The following is a 19,909-nucleotide window of genomic DNA, read 5'->3' as shown; positions in this document are numbered from 1 at the left end:
GCAGCACTTTGGTCTAAGCCTCTTCTTCCCCTATTTCCTTCCCGCCCCTCCTGCCTCACTCTGACTTACCTTGTTTCCCCTCTATTTCTTCTCGTAACGCCCATCTTTTGAGTTCGGTGCATGTTCATTAGCCAGATTTTTGGGTATATTAGATGAGGGCGTAGCTATCTCAGCTGGCACTTGGTCGTCTACGAGAAAGGCTTAACATTTCGGTAAGTGTCCCAGAGAAATTCTTCGGATGAATCATGGCTAATTATTAAATTAGAGTTTTAATGTTGGTGTGTAGTGGCTAATCCTTGACATGTAGTTTGGATTAAAGTCTCTCTTTTTTAATTTTCTGTCTCGCCCACCACTGTCAAAATCACGCCTGGATTACTTGTCTTTTTGGGCTGCGTGCCTCCTGGAGGCACTTGTATTATTTTTATATTTTAGGAATATGATTCCTTGCTTTCTAGTCTTCCACATTTTTAACCTTTGCTTACAGGTTGATGTGAAATTTTGTATAGACAAAGTAACTCTTGTCCAGTTAAGGCCTCTTTCTGAGTTATTGAGCAGCATTGTATAAACTGAGTTATTGAGCAGCACTGTATAAACTCCATATATTACTGCCCATAGTTTGATTATTGCTATAAACGTATACAGTTTTTCTCTTTTTATTATTAATAATGTTTAGTATTTTATCCAGTATCTATTGAGTTGAAGTTCAATATTTGTAATCTCCTATAATATTCTTTAATATTGCGCCGCTATGGTTTGTACTTTTGCTAGTCGCATGAATTGTAAATTAAACACACACTTTTAAGATTTCTGTTGCTAGTTTGTTGTCTTGTTCAATGTTCGAGGATAACTTACCTTGCTGCATCTTCTATGCTCAATCAAGTTACATAAATCTTAGCTGCAGAGGCCATGTATGCTCATGAGCATTTAGAATTTACTTTTACGTTTTAATGTTTGTACACTACTTACCTAATACTTTTCTAGTTATGTTAAAGTTTGAAGAAGTTTAATTTGAGATGTTTGCTTGCTCTCCTGATGGCCCTGTACTTACATCGAGAACTTGGTCTAATATATCTAATTGTGTTATCTTTTAGGATTCCATTTTTGTGCTTTATACCTAAATATGCATCCTCAATTTAAAGGCTCCAACATCTACTAATACTATAGAAGTACCAAATTTGTTTATTTGCGCTTTACTTGCTAGCGAGAATGAAGTCTATTTAGAGTAAGTATGCCCCAGTGTACTTCAATTGTATGATTATTTTTAATATTCACCTTTTATTTTACATTTTTGTATTATACAAAAAATTTACCGCCTATCCTATGCCCTCTCGGCAGTCCCTCACCCGCTGCACCAAAAATCCGTCCCTTAAGACATATACCAAAATTTATCATTGTTTTTAACACTTTAAATATTTTTGAAACTAATTATACACATGCACACATGTTGGTAGTGAAATTTAATAATTTATGTTGAATTAACAAATATTTCCATTTTTTATAATATATGCACAAATAGATTAAGTTTTATTTCTGAGTAACATAAGCATTAAAAAAGAAAAAAAATGAAAACCTAAACCCACAGAGAACAAGCCTAAATCAGCTGATCTCGAACAGATGGACCCAAAGATGGAACTAAACAGGTGTTATGCAAAACACAGAACAACAGCACAAACATAATTATTGTGCTATCTGATACTTTAAGCTTGAATGTGTTCGTCTGTGCTGTTGTACTGTCCATAATATTTGCTTAGTTTCGTCATTGGGTCAAGTTGTTCAACATCAGCTGATTTAGGCTTGTTCCCTGAGAGTTTATGTTTTCATTTTTTATTTTGCATTCTTGAATTTTTTCCATGACAAACATTGCAAAACTGCAATGGCATATGTAAAATTTTTATTTTATTAAATTAGCATAAAACCAAATAACTAAGTATAATAATCCATTCTAATACAATAAATACTAACCTAAACTAGTCTTGAGTAAAACTAAGTTACTTATAACTTTTTGGTTAATATACTTGATACCTAACAAATAACATCAATATTAACTGACTCATAACTTACATCCAGTGTGTCGACCAGTCCAGCTCTCATCATTTCGTTGCGCAAGTGCAGTCGGAACTCAAAATCCTCTGCAGAGGAAACAATTGCATTGATCAGTTGAAGACATGCTACCTGAATCACAAACATAAATTCGTGCAATTATATACAATATCTATAAATCTACGAACAGAAAACAAAACAATTAGTTCCGTTTGAATTTAACAAAAATGAATGCTTGAATGCTTGAGAGGTACAAGCATTAAACAAATTGAACCAAAAAAAATCATATTACAGTGCATTTTTGATTATTTACTCAGTCACCCAGCAAACACACACAAGGTAGGGCTTGACCGAACTGATCTTGGTGGCAGCTTTTCTGCCAGCTCCGGCCACCAGCCACTCAACTCCTGGCTGCCGACGAGTAGTAAACATCAAGGAATGCCAGTGGCTGTAGTGAAAGTTTAATAATTCAGTGAACTGTTTGTCATTTTTCATAAATTATGAAAAAAGCCCAAAATATTACTACCTACCACTGGCCAAACATTGAAGTTTTTCTTTAAATCTATTATATTCGTAGGATATGTACAATAATTTATACTCATCTTTGAAAAATAAAAACTTGGTACCAAACAAAAAAAAAGATATTTTTTATACATGAAGTAAGCAAGAGCAACATCTAAATTGCAGAACACTATAAAGAATACCAACATCATACACTATCAAATCGGTACCTAAGCGGTCCCAAGCCCACTACAATACTGAAAGTCACGTTGACTGAAAGATTAACTCTATATACCATACAAATATTTCATAAATGGCACCTAGAGTGATACTGTTAGATCCCAGTACCTTGCACTACCTGGTTCTTGAGCTTCAGCCACATGTGATGCATGCTGTGGCAGCGTGTGACATCACCAATGTCTCTGGCTAATGCACAGTGTGTATAAGCCTCAATTATCAAGTTCAGTTGTCCTCAACTCAGCTTTTGTTAGATTCTTGTGTTTTTTGGCCAATGCACAGTGTGAATAAGACTCAACTGTCCAGTTCAGCTGTCCTCAGGATCAGATGTATAGCATTGTTATGTGTTCTGGCCCTTTCCAATGCACATGTGTTAAGCTTCAGCTTATGTAAAGTGTGCCTCCACCATGGGAAGTTGTGGGCGAGCCAGCAAGAAATTGATCTACTGTAAAATGTGCTTGCACAATGGGAAATGTGGGCAAGCCAGGGAGAACTTCAGTTAATGTAAAGTGTGTCTGTACTTTGGAAAGTGTGTGTCTGTACCATGGGATGTGTGGGCATGCCAGCGAGAACTTTATTTACTGTAAAGTGTGCTTTCACCATGGGAAGTGTGGGCGAGCCAGCAAAAACTTCAGCTACAGTAAAGTTTGCATGCACAATGGGAAGTGTGGACGAGCCAGGGAGAACTTCCACTATTGTAGTATGTGACAGCAACATGGATTGTGTGGGAGAGCCAGTGAGGACTTCAGATGCTGTAATGTTGTTGCTCAAGTTTTGCTTCATTTACACTTTAGAAAGTTTTTAGAATTGATTGAAGCCTTGGATACCTTATAAGTGTCAAGACATTTGTGTGGCAAATATTTAGCTGTTGATTCATCATGTTAAATCTATGCTGCATAATGGTTTGTGAACTATGGTAGTTGGGCGCATAGCTTGTTTGAACCACTCAGGCGATAAAAGTAAAAGGGTCATGCCCAGAACTGTGTCATTTTATGATATAAAACTGGTCTAGGCATTGGTAATAGAGTGTTTTCTAAAAGTTCTTGTAGTGTGTTGGGATAATGAACATTGCCACAAAATCAAATAATTAATTTCTTATACTTTTCTGCGCAGAGGCAGATTATTTAAGGACTAATAAAATGGTTATTCATGAACTGTGTCGGCCTTTTGTTAAATAAATGGTATATTTCATTCTGGTTTCATTTTACACAAACAATCGCGATTCTCATTTACGGTTTTGGTTCTTGTAAAGCAAAAAAAATTCTTAGGTCTGCACTTAAGGGGGCGGTTCACGAATTGGCAACAATAATGGTGTTTTCTTTTGAAAATAATAAGAATGTTAATTGATTTAATAAGAAATAAAATTCATATTCTGAAAGAAAAAACTTCGTAGATTTTTAAGATGTATCATATTTATGTGATACACTCTCCCAAATCGTAGAAAAAAATTTAATAAACATGACTGTGTTAGGTCCACGAAATGACAGTAATTTATGGATGTGGAGTGCAATTATTGCGTGATGACTCAAATCAAAGTTTTAAACGATTATGTATACTTGCCTTTGTGCAATTAGTTAATACTAGCACTGTTATCCAACCTAATAATTTTTAATGATTTTTTTTCTTTTGGATAGTTTTACTACGGGTTACTAAACAAGCGTTTTTTGTACAATATTATAAAAATTTTTACACAATATAATACACAGTACGTTACACCGAGTTTTTTCTTCAATTTAACATCTTGGTAATAACCAAAAGCGTTACAGTTCTCGCGTAAATCATAAAGTACTGGAGAGCAGCACGCCAAGTAAAATACGCAGTTGCAATCCCCGTCAAGAGAGTGCGCGGGGAGCATCTTACGCAGCTCGGGGAAACCGCGCGCAACGCGGAGTTGCCAAGTCACGTCGCTACTCGCAGGCCCGCCTACATGTATAGTACCAGTGGCGTTTAGTTGTTGGTTCTCGTGTTGTATTGCGTGTAAATATATGTAATGGGTAACATAAAAACCTACCATACGAGAAAAAGAAATAAGCATGCGAAAGCAGTAGCACGGTCTTGGCGAAAAAGGAAAGATCTTGAACAAGAAAACAAGAGCCTGGTGCAAGACAATTAAGAAAACTTATCAAAGGGAAATGTACAGTAAATAATACATTATTTAAATTCTATTGTTATTTTTAACATATTTGGAAAAAAATTATTGATATCATGACATGTCGAACTGGGTGTCAGTTTTGATTTGTACTTTATTGCTTATTCTGCACGAATTTTTTTTTTTCTCAATGTACGTAGGACCTAAACTTCTTATCGAAATCTATTCAGATGTGTAATTCTGATGAAACGTATATCGTGAATGTCAAGGACACAGAAATTTTCAGGCGCACACGAGTTTTCTTTACACACGTGACAACGCGCGCAAATACGCCAGGGACTATTGTGTTTTGAGGCATGCTGTTGCCAAATAATTAGTTTTGCTATGGTTGCATTACATCCTCCATTCGCTCTTTAGTCCCCATAGACATCTCTGGTAAATAGGCATGTTTTTATGAAGTATTCTATGGAAGTTTAGACGTAATCATTGCAAATATTAATTCCCAGTCCTTATGTCTCCACTAGTGACTAGCCTGAGTAAGGGTTAGTTCAAAAGAAGCATCTAGCTCTGTACTATCAGTGGTACCTATCTGCGCATGCGCGAGTTGCCAACGCTCCCTCCTCTCTCTTTCAATGTGTTTTCTGCATACACGTCTCCGACAGCGATGTTTTCGCAGCGCGTGCGGAGACTGCGCGATTAATAGGTTGTGGTTTCGAATTTCGTTTCGGTCACAATTTGTCATCACGTTTATTAATTAGTTAAGAAAATAATTTTTTCCCTCTCATATTAGGGATACAATCTCACTCAACCTGGAAAATATGTTACTAAAGAAATACAAATTTAAGAAGCACATTTTCGACGTGATGTTGATTATGAATTTTTTTTCCGTGTAGTGGTAGAAAAAGGTAATTTTCCGGTACAATAATTACTCAATGTTTCGGATATTATTGTGATTCCGAAGTTAGTATTTCCAATGTAAACAAGGTTGTCACTAATATTGTTTTTCATGTAGTTGTTGAACGTCTTTAAAAAATATAACTTATTCAAATTATCCAAAAATTACTTGTAACAAACGATAAGTAGCTTAATACACCGGCATGTGTGAGCCAAACGAAAAATTTCAGACATAAGCTTCATATGAATATATTATTTCAGGATTATATGCCTATTAGCCTTACAGTTGAACTGACAATTTTTGAGTTTGAAAATATGTATTTATTTATTTTTTAAATGCAACACAGTAAAAACAATTTATTATTGATACTTATAAAATTACCAAAGAAAGTATACATGTTTCCTACTTGTTTATTAGTGTTCCTTAGAGCGTTAGTGGGTTTTTCGATTCGGTAGTGTTTTGAATGACATATAGAAATTTAAGTTTTACAGTATTGATTAAAAAACACAATACGGAACTGACACTGCAAGGATTTACCTCGAATAGCGTCAAATGCACCTGTCGTATTCGTCGTAAATAAACTTTCTTGTCGATTTATCAATACCAACGTAAGACAGATGTTTCTTACATTACTTTTTCTCAATATGTATATCCATAAATATTATGTGCTGGAAGCAGGCCTGAAATAATCTAAAAGTCATTATCTAGCTATGGACGGTAACGGATTCGTTCATATTTAGTAAATGTACATAACCGGCGGGCATGAAATCTGTAAGTGTATGAATTGTAATGCTGGAATGAACCAATTCCAGAGTTTTAGGGAGGAAAAGGGAGCAAATACCGTTGTGGTAAAATATTTCGGGGTTATTTGTTACAATAAAAAAGTAAGTATTACTAATTAAAAAATCATTTACATTTCTTTCCCCAAAAAATTTGTATAGCAACAAATAACTCTTTCAGGCAAAACCGTGAATGATTTTTACAATAGTTATATGCTCTATTTTAGGTATACAAATATCAATATAAATCTTTAAAAAAATGGTTTCTAATGGCCTTATCTTGTTTTGCACTTTTGTTCAACCTTATTTGATTACAAATTATCTATTTCCAGAAGAAGCATCAGTCAGCAAATTAGGAAAGTTTAGAATATTTTCCACTTTTATGTGCAGAACGCAGTAAAGAAAAAGAAACATGTAGATGGAATTCGCTGCTTAGAAACAGAATTGTCAACCCAAGCTATGTGTTCCCGAAAGTCGTGCAAATAGGACAGGGGCACGCAAGACAGTGCACAACAGGAACAATCCAAATGAAAAAAAGAAATTCGAAATGGCCTCCTCTGTAAGTGGTTACTTGAATGCGGCATGTGTCATCGTGAATATACGATACACAATGAAGATAGTGGATACTGTGATATGAACAGTGCAGTGTTCTGGGCTGCACTTACCTCCGGGATTGATTTTGCACAGTTTGAAAATGTGTTAGGAGTTCTGGATGTCCCAGCGATGAGTAAGAACACATTCATAAAGAAACGGAATTCATAAAGAAGTGGAAGTTGAGAAGGTATAAATATTTTAAATTTCAATATGTTGCTTTTCATGTAAAAATAAGCAATTAAATGTTTATATAGGTAACTTTTTAAATGTTTATTTCATAACCTAAATTTTTATATACTCGTGGTATCGCTGAGTGTTACAAATTGTGTAACACTTATTGGGTATTTTAATGGCTTCATTATTCAGGTTTTCAAATGATCAATTAAGTGTAACTTATTTTCAGATGTCCAGTCTAGAGTTCATTTTTAAGGATAAGACTTCTGGAATATACACACAAAAATTGTTTCACACTTTGGATAATGCCGACATGTGCTCAGGAAAAGGGTAGAGATTATGTATCTCGTAGAATTCAGGACCCCCAGGTAGTCGTTGCTGGAACGGGATCACCGTCAATGCTGAAAAGAAGTACTACAACTACCGTTGTAGATGCTGGACTGGTAGAATATATCAGCGATCTAATGGAGCCTGTAAAGTCTGTATAATTGAAAACTTATCACCAAGGTAATGAAGTCTGGCATCTGAATGAAGAAATGCGTCAACCGAAGCACCGAAGCATTGACCTGGTATCTCATACACGGTCGTAGAACTCCTTAGTTCTGACGAGAAACGGTCAGAAAATATATCGAGAGTAATTATTGAAGAATAGGCCAACTAATCAAAGTGGTAGCCTCTAATCTTCTTGTCTTCCATGTGGATACCAAGGGATTGGCAGAACACCACGTGTAAAGTCGACAACATACTTGAATGACGACGGCTAGACAATAGAATAAAGAAAGTTAGACTCGCAAACCTTCTATTCCGAAGCTTCCTTGTCCTGGTTGTAGCAACTACAAAGAAGTGTGTGCTAAGAGAAACATAATGTTCAACAGTAGGGAAATTAAACTGGAATATATTTCTCTTGTAATTAGTGTAAAAAGGAATAAAATCCAAAGAATAATTATAAGAAGGCCCTTATATAATCCATAGTAAAGAATAATCAGGTTGAATATGAAAGTATGTGTGATTGTTGATTTTGCTACCTTGCCTATTTGCACATCTTACTCCTTACATACCCACAAAATATAAATAACTAAAAATATTAATAAAATAATAAAATAATAACTGTAAACTGGCCGACTGGTTACAGTAAATTTTAGCTACAAACTGTACATCGTAAAATAATAAGTTATAAATTCAAGCTTCCAAATCATAAACCTTGTTAGGTACTGCTTATAACACAAAATTTATTAGCTGCTTCAATTTGGCAAATAATTTAAAATTATTTTCACCTTCATGATCTTCTATATATAAATATGTTTAATTTTAACGTGTTTTATATTTTTTAGTGTCCTGTGGTTGATGCTTTAATCACTTATTTACAAAGCTTATGTAAATACATTTTACATTTCACGGCAAAATACACAAAAAGTATACATTTTTGTAGTTTCACCATAAAATCCACTCGTTTCGTGACCTTGGAAAAATCGCGCGTGTGAACATGTAACATCAATGTCGGAGAATCTACGACATTCTCCATTTTTAAACATCTTGGCGATCAGGAGAACAGGTACTGATTGTTTAGTGAAAATATAAACCATTCTCATAAATAATCCTTTCCGCTTGGCCTAGAAGATCAGATTTAATTCGAATTTTATTTGTATTTCTGTATGTTCAAACTAAAGGGCATGAATACATTTAAACCATTTTGGTCATTCCTTGCAGTACGTTTTGGTCTTATCAAAAATAGTTTCAAGTAAAAGTTTTAGATAGTTATTAGAAAGTTTACAGTAACTTTGAACAGATTTGATATTGTGCTTACTAAGGGAGTTATGAATAGTTCTGTCCTTCAACTCCTATTTTTGTCACCCCTCGCAATAAGGGTTGGTCGTATCAAAACCTGTTCCAGACAAAATTTTGCATAATTATATATCTGTAAGTAAAGATACAAACTTACGATGGTTATTGTGTCCACATAACTATATATATATATATATATATATATATAAAACTAAAAAATAATTAAATATTTTCTGGAAGTTGCAAAATAGTAACTGCTGCAATAAGCAGTATTTTCTTCCAAATCTACCTTAAAATTTAAGGCTGTAAGACCGCAATATTAAAAAAAATAGCGAAATTATAACGAAATTTTGTTTTGACTACTTCAAGGCTGGCAGAAATTATACAATCAAAGATTTAGTTAATGTTACTCGCCAGAAGGTTTTCGCTTAAGTTTTCAATAAAGTATAATTGTAATAATAGAAATGATTATTTGTTAATTAGGTTTGATCCGAGAATGTGCAGCACTCCCCACCTGCTCGTTCATCGGTCGCCACTGGATTCACGTGTATGCCTACTCTGTATGGTTATAAACAGTGGCTGACGCAGGGGGGAATAGCTATTAGATTCTTTGGCATAATGAAGAAAAATAGGCGATATCTCAGCGAAGGCAGTATGTTATTTTGGGCGACTCAGATGTGTGCTGTTACAGCACTTGGGATCGCAAACCACAAGGGCAGTGATGCACGTTGAGAATGATAATGTAACTGTCCTAACTTCTTTTTCTTCACGTATGTAAGTTTTTTAAAAAACAAATATTCTTATTATTTTATTAATTTTTTCAGATCATCTCTTGAAATAAATTTCTGTTTCCGCTACTGGTTATAAGGGATTTATGAAATGTAATCAATGCATCTTTTAATTACTTGATTGATGGTGCGGAATTTGAACACAAAACAATACATGTTATAAGATGTTAAAAAATGTAAATGTTGTGCCATCTTATATATAAAATTCTCGTGTCACAGTTTTCGTTGCCATACTCCTCCAAAACGGCTTGACCGATTTTGATGAAATTTTTTGTGCTTATCCGGTATCTATGAGAATCGGCCAACATCTATTTTTCATCCCCCTAAATGTTAGGGGTAGTCCACCCCTAAATTTTTTTTTTTATTTCCAGTTTTTGGTAGGAAATCACCATGGCAACGGCTGTTGCTTTGTTGATGCTTCATTCGTCTCTATGGCAACGGCTATTTCATTGTTAGTGCAGTCCTCATCACCGTTGAAATTTTGCAAGTACTTTAAATATCAAAAATTGCCCTTTTTTTTTCAAGTATATATATTTTACAGACTTGAAACTTCACAGTAATGTTCCTTATGTTACGCAGGTGGTTAAAACCAGGCAACAGTGGGTACTTTGTCTGCATGAGAACAGTATTTTGCATTGTTCATGCCTTCTGCGTCTCCATGGCAACAGGCATCGCGCGGCAGTGGTGTACCCACAACGAGGGGCATGTATTATGAGCGGCGCAAGAGTGATCTGCCTGTAGACTGCCGTAGCGAAGTACGGGTACATCAGTTTTATGTTGCGTGCACGAGTCGGGAAACCATCGGTACATTATACAGCATTGTAATAAATTTTCACGGAATTTTTTATTATTTACCATTACTGTAAATGGGAGATGTGGCATAATTCTTTTTCCATTAGTATAGCCGTGCGAAGCCGGGTCGGGCAGCTAGTATGTAAATAATAAAGAAATTAGATATTTCGCATCCATCTTTCTTTGTGGATTTCGATTAAGATAATTAAAATTTTCAATGAATTAAGTATTAATTAGTGTAAAATGTCTGCTATGATATTTAATAGTTACAACTCTAATTAGATAATTTACTATATCAATAATTGGCTTTATGTTACTCAGTTAAGATTTTATTTTACATTTGTGCTAATCACTATTTATAAATTGGTTCTGCCATTATTATTCCTATTTACTTGACTCTTTAAGTATCAGGTATAAATTACGTCTCATAACTTCAGGTCTTTATAAATTGAGTAACCGTGAGAAAATTTTAAATTATGAAATTATGATTTATGTTTGAAATGTTAGTGAAAATAATAACAAATATTTTTAATGTGTATTATAGTTTTATCTTGAACCATAGTTAACATAGACTACTATGTACAGCACGTTAATGTGTTAATATCTAAAGTGCGCACGAAGGTATTTTCCGACGGGCCGTCGAACTTCGCTCGCCTGCGCGGCGGACTGTCAGCCTTGATCAGCCGCGGAGGTCATGACTCATGGCCCTGGTCGGGTGGAGTAGAACTGGCAACATTGCGGCTCTCAGCCCTGTCCTGCGCATGCGCGGGTGAAACCCACACCTTCCTCGGGTAGGGGGGTGGCCAACCGTCTTCGCGTGTCTAAAGCCGGCCAGGAGGGAGGAGAAACACAACCTCCCCGTTTGAAGAGCCTGACTCGAATGACCGTTGCTCCCAGCTACGCAGGTACTTATACCGACCGGGCAGAGTAGTCGGGTAGTTGATCTCGAAGGTTTTATTCATATTTTACCAAAATTAACACGATTTCGAAGTGTAGCGATATTTAGTCTCTGAACCGCCCCCTTAACATGAATAAGGTTAGTTGAGTCATTAATTGGTTATAAAAAAAAAACAGAAAAGAGGAGCGCCCTCTTTCTTAGCATTAGCCTTAAACTTTACTTTTTCAAGTATTTTTGAGCTAACCTCAAACCCTGGACTAGGAAGGCGAATCATTGCTGGCGTCAAAATCCTAACTGCACATATACAGTCTAATTTTTAGGTTTAGCATTTTTTGCACTTATTTATATATTTTTCTTATAATTCTTATGTAATTTGTTTTTTATAGACTACAGTGTTAATTTTATTTGTTTTATAATGCAATGTGTTTCGCTCGCATGCTTTGTTTATATCATCATTGGCCTTTCCTGTACGAACAGCTAGAAATCGTAACATTCCAACAGACAAAAACAGTTCCATCAACATATGAAAGGAACTGAAAGACGCCATATTGTTTCAGCTGTGTCTGTGCCATAAAAGTTTGTTTTATTATTATTATTATTATTAATAGATATTTATTCCTTGTTAAAAGCAGAAATAACACTTAAAAACTTTTGATGCAGCCAGTAGTATGAACTTCAGGAATTCTATTTAAATATACCACGCAATAATACAAACAAAAATTACTTGAGAAATTACGATCAAAACATTGTTGAAACTAAGATGGCGTCTTGAAGTTCCTATCCCTACCCAAATTATTTGTAAACTATACTCAATGACATACATTTTTGTGCATTTTTACATTGTGAGACTGTCACATTTAAGAATACTGTATGTTTGTTTATTTTTCTCATAAGATGAACGTATTGCTACGTGAGGTACCAGAAACACACAAAAAATATCCGAAAACAAAGCAGATTAGAAGAGTCGGTTTCAGGTTTGGAATTTTAAAGAAACTTAAACCGAAACAGCACAGGCCTAGTGTTGTTTATAATGTTTTATTGCTTGCCTAACAATTGATGCGAGTGTGCATGTTGGTCACTGGCCCTGTAAAACTTTTGTAATCAGTAACCCTGGTTACTTGTTTGTTTTTTAATAATTTTTTGTAACTTAATTTTTCAACAGAATGTAATTGAGAAAAATGGAATTTTAAACATACAGCCAATTTTTAATTTCTTTATCATTATTTTAATCTACAGATTGCTCATTTTTTAACTAAAATTTTTTTGTAAGAATTTTTAATATACTAATATCTTTTAATATATAGTTTTAATACATTTATTTTTTGATATTACATTAGATTAGGTTTAGGTAAAGCAATGTAAATGAGAATGAAAGACTTCCTGCTTCGTGTTTGATTACATTCTTGTGCCAGCTAGTTGCAGAGAGCCCTAAAATGATGTCATCACACAAACAGCTGACAATCAGTGCAAGGTGATTTCGCCAGAGAGAGAAAGAAGTTGAAGAGAACTGGGCTGGGTCGCGTGGCGACAGGACAAATTCTGCTTCGATACCAAGTAAGAATGAAATAAATTTCTTTGGGTTTTTTGTATGGGAATAAAACACATTTTTGAAGGAGCATAAATCAACGAAAACTTTTCCTCACTCTGAGGAATTACTTAAGTAAATTTTCTTAACCATATTTGGTGTGCTAAGCGCTGATGAAAAATGTTATGGACAAATGGGTGAAGTCCATTTGCATTAATTCGTGGGTTTCTGTTTGGTAACAAGCAAAGGCTCGAAGAAATAATTTTGGATTATTTATTGTGGAATTTTGATGTTGACAGACACTAGTTTGGATGGAAAAATATTTTTTTTGCGGGTCAAAATAAAGGAATATAAAAAGTGCACTTTAAGTAAAGAAGATTTTGGACTGTGGTCATAAACTGTATATGGACATTTTCTTACTAAGACTGACTAAAGTAGAATGTATGTACAACACGCAGTCAGTTACATGCATCAGTTTATGCTGATAAGATAAAAAGGAACAGTTATGAACATTAACAATATTCACTGGAAACTTTAAAACCTAGGCATGTCAAGTAATAAAGCAACAAAAAAGAAGAAAAAGAAAATCTATGAAAACTTAAAAAATCATGAATACGAAAATTAATGTAGAAAAATGACAGGCATATTCTTAAATAACTGAATGGAGTATTTAAATCAAATTACTTTGCCACAAACATGGAAATAATTAATTAATTAATTGTAAGAAGCCCATTTATTTGGCCAGAGTAATAAATTATTTGTTTAGTGTGGTTAGGCAATTGAACAATGTATTGGTAACATTACTAGGCAAGATGCGCACCACTTCCAGATACCACCATTTTGAATTCTAGAAAATGTAAATATATACACTGCCATCTTAGACTTGCAAAATTATAAACAATTTTTTTTTAAATTATTAACATTTGAAATTTAAAAAAATATGCTTACATCATTGTCTTTTGAGTACTTTGTGTTTAAACCTAAACAAAAAAAATTAAGAACATGAGGATTACAAAACTGCCAGCTCACCGTAAGAGATGGATGGCCCTTGATGAGCAGACCTTGAACGATAGGTTGAAAGCGCTCCACTCGTTTAAATTCACCACTCATTGTTATAGCTTCCAAGGCTTTTTCGTGGCCGGAAGGAGGAATGAGACAAACTGCGGCAAGCAGCTTCACCACTTCCAGCATCACGGTCGGCTTGGCGGGGTCTATGGCACGGGCCACTATGGTCAACGCTTCCTTCTGACTGAACACTTGTTTCAGCCCGATTGTGTTGTTCATGATGGCTTTAAGGCAGCGCACACATTCAGACTGGATACGGTCATATCGCTGGTCACTGCAAAAAAAAATCAGCAAGTGCTTCACACATTATCACACACCACATTTATTCCACATGCACACAATGCCATCTAGCATGAAAATAAAATAAACAGCACAAAGGTATGGATAGGTTATGCATGAAAAACAAAAGAGAATGAATGACAAATAGAAAAGGAAAATATTTTATGCTTAATTTTTATAGAATGATAAGTTAAAACTAGGCAAATTCAGGTACCGCCAAATATATTGCTAATATAATGTGCATCATTGCTAAACAACAACATGCATTATAAAGTCATACTCATCTAACAAAAAAAGCAAGAGGATGAAAAAAAATTATGCTGTTTGTTTACTTATGAGTTCACTTTTGCATAAACAGCAGCATACCATCAACAGTTGTATACATAAACTTTACAATCTACAACTCACACTCCTGTTCAAGTTAAAAATAGAAGTGGTATAAAAGGTGTAGTAGCTTGTGCTAAAAGTTAGACCAAAGTTCATTTTTGCCTTTATTTCTTAAAATTTGTATTTTATAGCCTATGCATCAAACCTTACCATTCTTTTCATTTTGTAGCAATTTAAATAAACTATCCAAAAAAAATTTAATAATCAGGTCTACATCTCTACAACCCTCTTAAAATTAAACCAAAAAATTAAAAAGTTACTGTAAAACATGCAGTCACATTGGAAACTACTAAATAAAGAAGCACACCATATGCTATCATTTGGCATGAATGCAGCAGAAAATTCACAATGTGTATGTTTTAGACGTTACAATAAAATGAACCAAGTTAAATGTAAACTAAGAAATAGGATGAAACATAAAACACAGGGTAAGATGACATTTCATACAGTGAACTATTATTTATTGGCCACCGAAACTATAAAATTACTAAAACACAAACTGTTAATTCGTACTATATTTTACTTTTCAATATGTATCTGGGACACAAAAATTTTATTTACTTGAAAAAAAAAAAAAAAAAAAAAACAGTATTTTCAAGTGCCATGACACGTGCCATAAATTTAGTGTAAAACCAAGTACAGTAGAGCACCCCTCAACCGGAATCATAGGGGGAAGGTCTATTCCGGTTATGGGAAAATTCCGGATAAGGGGAGTTGCGGTAGGGCCGGCCTCCGGGCCGGTTGAATGACCTTCATTCAAGCAAGCTGGCAGGCACGTGTTTCTTATCTCTGTGGGTGGGTGCGTGCGTGTGCGAAGAGGATGATGAAGAGGGTTCGGGGGAGGTAGTAGGCCTACAGCTGCAGTGTTGTGTTACTTCTGTGTTGACGTGCTAGTGATTCACACTTCCTGGAGAGTGTATAGTCACTGCAACGCACAGTTTACATTTCACATACACAAGAATAACACTTCAAGCATCTCATTTAAAAACACAGAGATAGAGAAATACAGGTAAATGTAGACTGTTTAACCATATATTAACATATAAATATGTACTGTACATAATACATATTTGTACACTAAATTATTGTCTACAAACTGAAAGCATCACACGTTGAAAGTAAATGTTACTGGCTATCACGTGTGTCAGCGTGTATACTGGGAGTCGGCGTACATACTCTCGGGCCGGCCAGAATTTTCCGTTTACTTGACATAGTGAAACAATAAAACTACATATAGCATAAACATCTTTATAGTAATTCACGTCCGACGCGAAAACCAGCGGTGTATTTACGCAATGCGCGGGAAAGACTGGCTATAATTATCTCTCTGACAGACGTGTGCGTGCGCGCCTACAAGACATGTACAGTCAGGCAAAAGCAAAAACGCCTCGTTCCAGTGCGGAAATGTTTTGGAGATGTTTTGTAATGTTTTAATTTTTTTGGAAAATTAGTTCCGGATATCGGGAGTTCCGTTTGTTGGAATTACGGTTGAGGGGTGCTCTACTGTATAAATATATAATACATAGTAGGTAATTTCATATGTAAATAAACCCATCCCACTCTTTCACAAAACAATCAAAGATATGAAAATACATGATATGTTGCTATATACAGCACAAAGAGCCACGTATCACATTCATGCTATTCATCAATATGCAGCATTGCAGATTAACAGAAGAAAAAAATTATACATTTGAAATATTAAATACTTTGGTATAAAAATTAAGTCTTGTGGTACCTATTTATCACATATCATATGAAAGGCTTTGAGAAATGTAGTCAATCAACACATGAAAAATAGCTGTATTTCAAGCAAAACTTAGTGTTTTCAATAAAAAAAAAAGTTGAAATAATAATAATTCATTATACAAATTTAACACTTCACAATTTTCTGGGGTCCCTACTGATCACTTATAGTAAACACAAAGCAAACACTACAATTGGACCCACTGACCTTTAAAACATCAATTTGACTCATGTATGTCATGAGATCTTGATGGAAATTGTGATTTAATCAGAATGCTTTTAAAAACAAGTAGGCAAGCCTAAGGATTCTGGGGATGGAGTGAATAAACATTATATCGATAATGAGAATGTTTATAATTTGATGGCATTACAATAATTTTCCATGGAAAAGAAACACAAGTTTATAGAACTTGGTATATTAACTTTTACTGGGGATCTACAGCATGCATTGTAAACAAAGGGTGAGAGACCGCAAACAAAAAGAACAGTGAAATTGATGAGAATGTACAAATGAGGCACTACTATATTAAAATTTAAACAGTACGAGAATATTTTAGGCTAGTTGGAAAATAAGTAAATTAAAGTTATTAATTTGTAGATTTGTCAATATTAATTTGAAACTTGAGTTGTTGAAATAATAAAATGATTTTAAACATCAAACCCAATACGAAAACCTTTATTTAATATTTATTTAACACTTGAGTGCCTCTGTGGAAAAAGGTACAATGTTTTACACTGTTTAAATGGAACATCCAACCTTATTCCACAGAGGTACTCAATTGTGCATTAGTTTTGTTTTCTTGAAAATTTTTTTGAATTTAGTAGTATAATAATTTTTATAATAATTGATTAGGTCAGTTAAGTAATCAACCATTCAATTTAAATTTTTTTCACAAACTCAAAAATGTAAATTTGATGGTTGATTACTTAATCAAAATAAAAATTTCATTGCTGATCACTTAACAGACCTAATAAATTATTATATTCCTACCTTGTCTTTAAAAATCTTTAAAAAGTTTTCCACTTTGGTATTTGAAAGAACGCAATACTACTTTAAAATATATTTAAAAAAAAACACTTTCATAACTTATATAAACGTTATCTGAAACAAAATTATGTATTATGCTTTCTTCTCTCAAAAACGTAAAAAGGCAAAGTCTCTAATTACTAGGGACAAAAATCATGAGAAATGGTTATGAGCAAAGTTATTTCTTAAGATTAGCAGCACTGTCACTAATGATCCATTGTGTACTTATAACTGATTTGCTACCTACTTCTCTAGTGTTTACATTTCATCCAACATAATTCCCAGTCTTACAACTCCTGATATATGTGAGAGTCAAGTTTTGAGAAGTATCTAATTCATAAAATAATCTGTATCTTAGGACCCAGATAATATTCCTAATTTTATTATAAAAGTTTGAGCAAACCTCCTTGTCCCTCACTTGCAATATATATTTAATTCAAGTACAGTCAAACCTCTATCTATCGAACTCGCATGTATCGATTGTCCGTGTTTATCGTATACTTTCTATGGTCCCGGCAAAATTGCCATACAACTAAGGTTAAAAAAGTCCGCTTGTACCGATGTTCGAATTATCGTTTTGTCCGCATTGATCGTTCAAAATATGTGGTCCCGTCACTATAAATTATAATAGATGATCGTTTAACCATAAAGATTTTGCAGAAATAACCATTTCTTAGAAAGAAACCGCCATAAAAACAGTAATGATAGTATACAGTAGTAAATATCACCTTAAATCTGCAGCCAAGTAATGGAGCACGTAAATATGAAGAAAAGACAAATGAACAACAACGTACGAAGAAATATGGATGATGTACCATAACTACAGTACAAACCCAATTGTTATCCTAAGATAATTACCATAAAAAGAACTAAAGATTCTTTGTCGATACCATAATTACTACAGAAGCACGAAAGCTACCACATATGCACTCTAGTTACCGTAACAACCGAGATGTCTATTTACCGTGACGGTGATGTATTTATTTATGACATATTAAAATTAAAGAACATTATTGAAAAAAAGGATGTTAAATTTTTATATGTACGTTTGGCACATGTTGCGAAGAAATAATGCGATCTGAAAGAATGCAGTACTACTACGAAAAGTGAAAAGGGTACTCGTGGATTTTTAGGTTATGGCAGTCTCTCTCGTTTTTCAGTAATATGGGCCGAAAATTAACAAGCGTATCGGAAGTCGGCAGAAATGCCGATTCAATTAAATATTGGCAAAATCGGCTTCTTCAGGACAGCTCTACATTTGATGACATGAGTAAACATATTTCAGACTTCAGGATATTGAAAACGACTTTAATTTCCAAGTAGATTTATTGTGCTTATGTTTTTTTTGCAAGTGTAAATTGAATTAAGTAAAATACTTCCATTTTTATTTATTTTTCAACTGATTTAACTTTAATGACAAGTAACTGACATATTTCTGACACTAATTTTGAGGTTAAATATTATTTTTTAAAAATTCTTAAGAGTGAAGTCCACATCTATTGAATGTCCGCATCTACTGAATTTTTTTGTTGGTCCCCTGAAAAACGATAGATAGAGGTTTGACTGTATACAAAACGGTGCTTACCCAAAATAAATGGAAAATTGCTAAAATGATACCTTTACACAAAAAAAATAGCAAGCCAGATGTATCTATAGACCCATATCACTTTTGAATGGCTTTGCCAAGTGTTTTGATTATATAATTTTTCAGAATCTTAGCTGAAATTAAAAAAAAATTGGTTGTCTGTAAAGTCGGTTTACGGACGATAGTTTAACATGACGTCATAACAAAACATTGATGAAATGATTGCATATTTTTATGAATAAAATTGAATCATTTTTATTTTTTATAATAAATGAATAAATACTTGAAATTATACTAGTAATCAGATTGTTAAAATGCAAGAATAATTAACCTTTATTACCGAAACTGTTGTAATAAGCAATGAAAACCACATTAACTTTTCATTTCACTTTATAAACAGTCTACGAAACAGTTCACGTGTAGATGACTTGTAATTAATTTTAAAAACTGGCGTTTAGCTATAAAGTTTAAATATAATTATGAAAAAGTTTTCATATAAATAAACTGTAATCAAATATCTATCATCAATTATATGAATCACCATAATTTTTTAGTCAATTGTAACATAACCTATTATTACTGCACTCGCCGACAGCGTAACGGAACACAGCATAACGGAACAATGTGCTTAACGGGACACTTTCGTGCGTGCAGCCAGCGTTCATCGATTTATTAGACGTTACGTCAAAAAAAAATAACCTTCTATGAACAATATTAATTCTGAAA

General features: G+C 34.0%; 1 protein-coding gene across 1 annotated transcript in view; it reads right to left on the bottom strand.

Moving 5' to 3' along the window:
* LOC134529588 (protein diaphanous-like) overlaps window positions 1-19,909 on the bottom strand; it is a 107,394-nt gene that overhangs the window by 53,219 nt on the left and 34,266 nt on the right. The window contains exons 6-7 of the mRNA XM_063363839.1: window positions 14,124-14,433; window positions 2,062-2,172 (exon numbers count right to left, since the gene is read on the bottom strand). Coding sequence (XP_063219909.1) covers window positions 2,062-2,172; window positions 14,124-14,433 — 421 coding nt within the window. The remainder of the gene's footprint in view (window positions 1-2,061; window positions 2,173-14,123; window positions 14,434-19,909) is intronic.

Source organism: Bacillus rossius, chromosome 2, assembly GCF_032445375.1.
Source record: "Bacillus rossius redtenbacheri isolate Brsri chromosome 2, Brsri_v3, whole genome shotgun sequence".
In the NCBI taxonomy this organism is placed as follows: domain Eukaryota; kingdom Metazoa; phylum Arthropoda; class Insecta; order Phasmatodea; family Bacillidae; genus Bacillus; species Bacillus rossius.
This window is presented reverse-complemented; position numbering and strand designations above follow the sequence as displayed.